Source organism: Neophocaena asiaeorientalis, unplaced genomic scaffold (genome assembly GCF_003031525.2).
Source record: "Neophocaena asiaeorientalis asiaeorientalis breed wild unplaced genomic scaffold, Neophocaena_asiaeorientalis_V1.1 scaffold149, whole genome shotgun sequence".
In the NCBI taxonomy this organism is placed as follows: domain Eukaryota; kingdom Metazoa; phylum Chordata; class Mammalia; order Artiodactyla; family Phocoenidae; genus Neophocaena; species Neophocaena asiaeorientalis.
The window spans coordinates 5,565,148-5,568,694 of record NW_020174442.1 but is presented as its reverse complement, the minus strand read 5'-3'; the positions used below and the strand labels follow the sequence as shown (position 1 = coordinate 5,568,694).

Genomic DNA, 3,547 nt, shown 5'->3' with positions numbered 1-3,547 from the left:
CCCTGCCCGTGGCGCAGCTGCCAGTGTTCGCGCCTCTGGCCGCCGCCGCCGTCGCCGCGGAGCCGCTGCCCTCCAAGGACCTGTGCCTCGGCACCGTCTCGGGCCCGGGGCCCTCCAAGTGCGGAGGCGGAGGCGGCGGCGGCGGCGTCGGGGATGTCCGGGGCGCCCCGCGCTTCCGCTGCAGCGCAGAGGAGCTGGACTATTACCTGTACGGCCAGCAGCGCATGGAGATCATCCCGCTCAACCAGCACACCAGCGACCCCAACAACCGTACGTAGCAGCAGCCCGCGCGCTCTCTTTCAGGGCGCTGGCTCCGTCGAGCGCGGGCGCCGGTTCGGGAGGCAGGTCGAATGAGGGGGACACCGGCTTGTGGGCTTTCCAGGCCGCGGGCCCGCACCTCTCAGACCACTGTAACCAAAGTTTTATGGGTTAGAGAAGGAAGGAGAACGGTTGGGACGGCCGGGTGACACCTCTGGGTTACCTTTTCCCCCTCCTCCCATTCCCTGCTTCCCAGCTCCGAATCTTTAAGACGCGAGTTGCTCGCGGACCGGAGAGTACAGATCACAGCCCTCCCGCGGCGTACTTCGCCTCGTGCGGGGCGGGTACTAGCGGCGCGCGATGGGAGTGTCCGGGGACCGGCCCGGCCTGGCCTTAGAGGGGACAGGGCAGGGACTGTCAGTGGTCCTGGGGAGCGTGGATTCCAGAGCTAATTTCTCCTTCTCAATATCTTACCTCTGGGGTTAACTGCGTCAGCTCATTTTCAGACCGCGGGGTTGTCGGGGGACCGGCCGGGAACTGCTTGCTGGCCCGGCCTCGCTGGAGTAGGAGTTTTTGATGACACTGGGTCAGTCTCTCCCTGCAGGCAGGCATTATTCTTAGGTTTACTATTTATTTTAGAGAAGAAGGAAGAGAAAAAGAATGCCAGTTGCTTAGTGAGAAAACATTTCCGACTTCAGGGCAGGGTCGTTCCCTGCGGATCCCGCATTCTCCGTGCACCCTGCACCCTGCAAACGTTTACAGTCCGTAGCCACCACGCTTGTTGACTTAACGTATTTTTTTAAATGAGGGTAACAGTAATTTAGTATAAGAAGCTTGCTCTTCTTTTCCCGAAATAAATGACAAAATGCCTAAATTAACATCAATTTTCTTCTAGCTTCTGTTCCTGTATTCACAGTTTCAAACTCTTGATCCCAAGTGTAGTTCCATTTTCAGGTTTTGAACCAAAACTCTAAATGAAGGTCAAGGATGTGTCATTTATTTTTTATATCCAATTCTGTTCGGTAATTTCAGAAGTTATGTTATGTTTACACTTAATGTGTTGAGATAAATGCTAAGTATACTTCCAGAGACCCCAGGAGAGAACATTAAAGCAGGTCAAGAGTTAGGTTGAAAGCAATACGGGATTTGAAACAGCGCTCAGCTTCTTTCTTCGTCTCATTCCTTCATCTAGCTTCTGTATGAGGAAAGTTAATTGTAAATGTATATGATCATTCTATTTTGAACAAGTTCCTTCTTGCAGAATGTCTACTAATCCGTGAGCTTCTTAATTCGTTGTAAAAGCAAAATAACTACAGGTTGTAGTTATTTAAAGGACTCCCAAATGTATTTCTTTGATTAAAAACACTGAGCATGACCCTAGTGATTGAGGTGTATTAATCTTTTCATAATGGTTGGAGATAATCGTTCTAATGGAGATAATTATTATTAGTAAAAAGAGTAGTTGTATTTACTTTTTTCCTTTCTAGAGTCTGAGGGTAAAGTATTTGGTTTAAAATGAGGGTTTCAACTCAGATTTGCTCTGCAGTTAAGAAAATTCCTATATTTCAGAGTTCCAGAAAATTTTATAAAACTATGTTGTCTTAATGGATTTCAAAAAATACTTATCTCCTACTGAATTTCTTGATTGTTTTTTTCAAAGCAGTTCTTTAAAAATGTAAAATAAAAAAGATAAGAAATGCTTTCATAAAAGGTATTTCTTACCCCTAAGTGAAATGTAGTCACTGTGGACTGAGAGTGCTTCATCAAACTTGCAGTCTTTCTTCTGAATTAAATGAGCGCTGGAAAAGACACCAGCAGTGCACCCCAAAGCCCCGGCTGTGCACTGAGCTCCATGTGCTATTTACAGTGCAATCTTGAGGTTCAATACATTTTCACCAGAGAAAAACCTAGACTAATCAGAGAAAGAATTGGGACAGATTCCTAATTAATATGTGCCTATTGAACCAGTTTATTGTCTAGCTACCCTTTTTCGTGGCTGGAGGAAATGAATTATGATTTATTCAAATTATTCCTGTTGTGTTAATCTTCTGCTATCTCCTTTTGAGTCGACTGGACTGCTTCAGTGTGCAAAGTGCAGGGGCAAGGACAGGAGAGAAAGGAAGTCAGATTGTCTCATTCTCTAATGAGACAATTGTCTCATTCTCTAATGAGACATTTCACACTTCACATTGCTGTCTAATTAAAGGGCAACTGAGAAAGAAAATAGAAAGCTGAGGTAGCTCTCCATGTAATGCTGGGAGACTAGGTCTGCCATGCTTCCAGGAACTTCTCTGGGCAAGAGTAGGCATTCATTTGAAACCATGAGATGTGTTTTACAAAGATGAAGTGAGAAGCGATTGAGTTTAATCTAACTAGGGGATCAGAACAACTCAGAAATGCAAGCAGTGCGAAACTGTTTTTTCCCTTGGCAGGGAAAGTTGATATATCGCTTGAAAGATGGTGAATAACAGCTTCTCCCCGCTCCCAGGTTGTATGTGGGTCGGGGGTGGGGTGAGAGGCGGGCAGAAGGGAGGCACCTATTATCAGGCACAGATCATCCTAGTTTTCCTTTTAGTCTGTCGCCCTTTCCCTCTAAAAGAATTCTGTGAAGTGACCACTCAGCATTGCTTCGTTTTATTACTTTGTATTTAAAAACGTATTGAGTCGTATTCTCTTTTTCTTACAAGGCGAAGAAAGGGGCCTCCGTACTTCTCCTTTTAGAAGAGTAACTTTTTGCCTGGGATCAGCAACCCAGTAACACCTGTGACTCAGTATCACCTTCACCTTGAAACTTTATTGCCACCTATGGCAAATGCCATAGTGAAGGGTGTTGTAGCTCTCTGTCACACATAAAAAGATTTAAAACCAGCAGAAACTATACCAGCTGGCCCGGGTGAGCTCTTCCGTGTATGAAGTTATATTCTATGATTGAAGTACCCTTTCCACTGAGGCTCTCAATGCTTGCTTAGTTGCCTCTTTTTTCATCTCTAAAGTCAGGTGGAGCTTGTGTAATGCAAATGGAGGATGGGGACCTTTCTTCCTCCTGTATTACTGCCCTCATTTGCTGCCGGTATGCCTGAAGCCATTGATTCCGTCAGGCTCCGTTGCGGTGGCCTCTTCTCGGGTTCCGGGGGCTGTGCGTTGTTTGAGACCCTGTCACTACGCTTGGAAGGTATTGAGCAGCGGCCAAGGGGAGCGCCGGACGTTTGTGTTTGTTCGGAGACAGCCGGCCGAGCCAGTTAGCTTTTCATCCCCCACCCCCCCTTTTTTTTTTTTTTTTTTTTTTTTT

The 3,547-nt window shown here is 46.5% G+C and overlaps 1 protein-coding gene across 1 annotated transcript in view; it reads left to right on the top strand.

The window, feature by feature from the left end:
* PRDM6 (PR/SET domain 6) overlaps nucleotides 1-3,547 on the top strand; it is a 138,165-nt gene that overhangs the window by 39,615 nt on the left and 95,003 nt on the right. Inside the window, exon 3 of the mRNA XM_024757169.1 lies at nucleotides 1-270. Coding sequence (XP_024612937.1) covers nucleotides 1-270 — 270 coding nt within the window. The remainder of the gene's footprint in view (nucleotides 271-3,547) is intronic.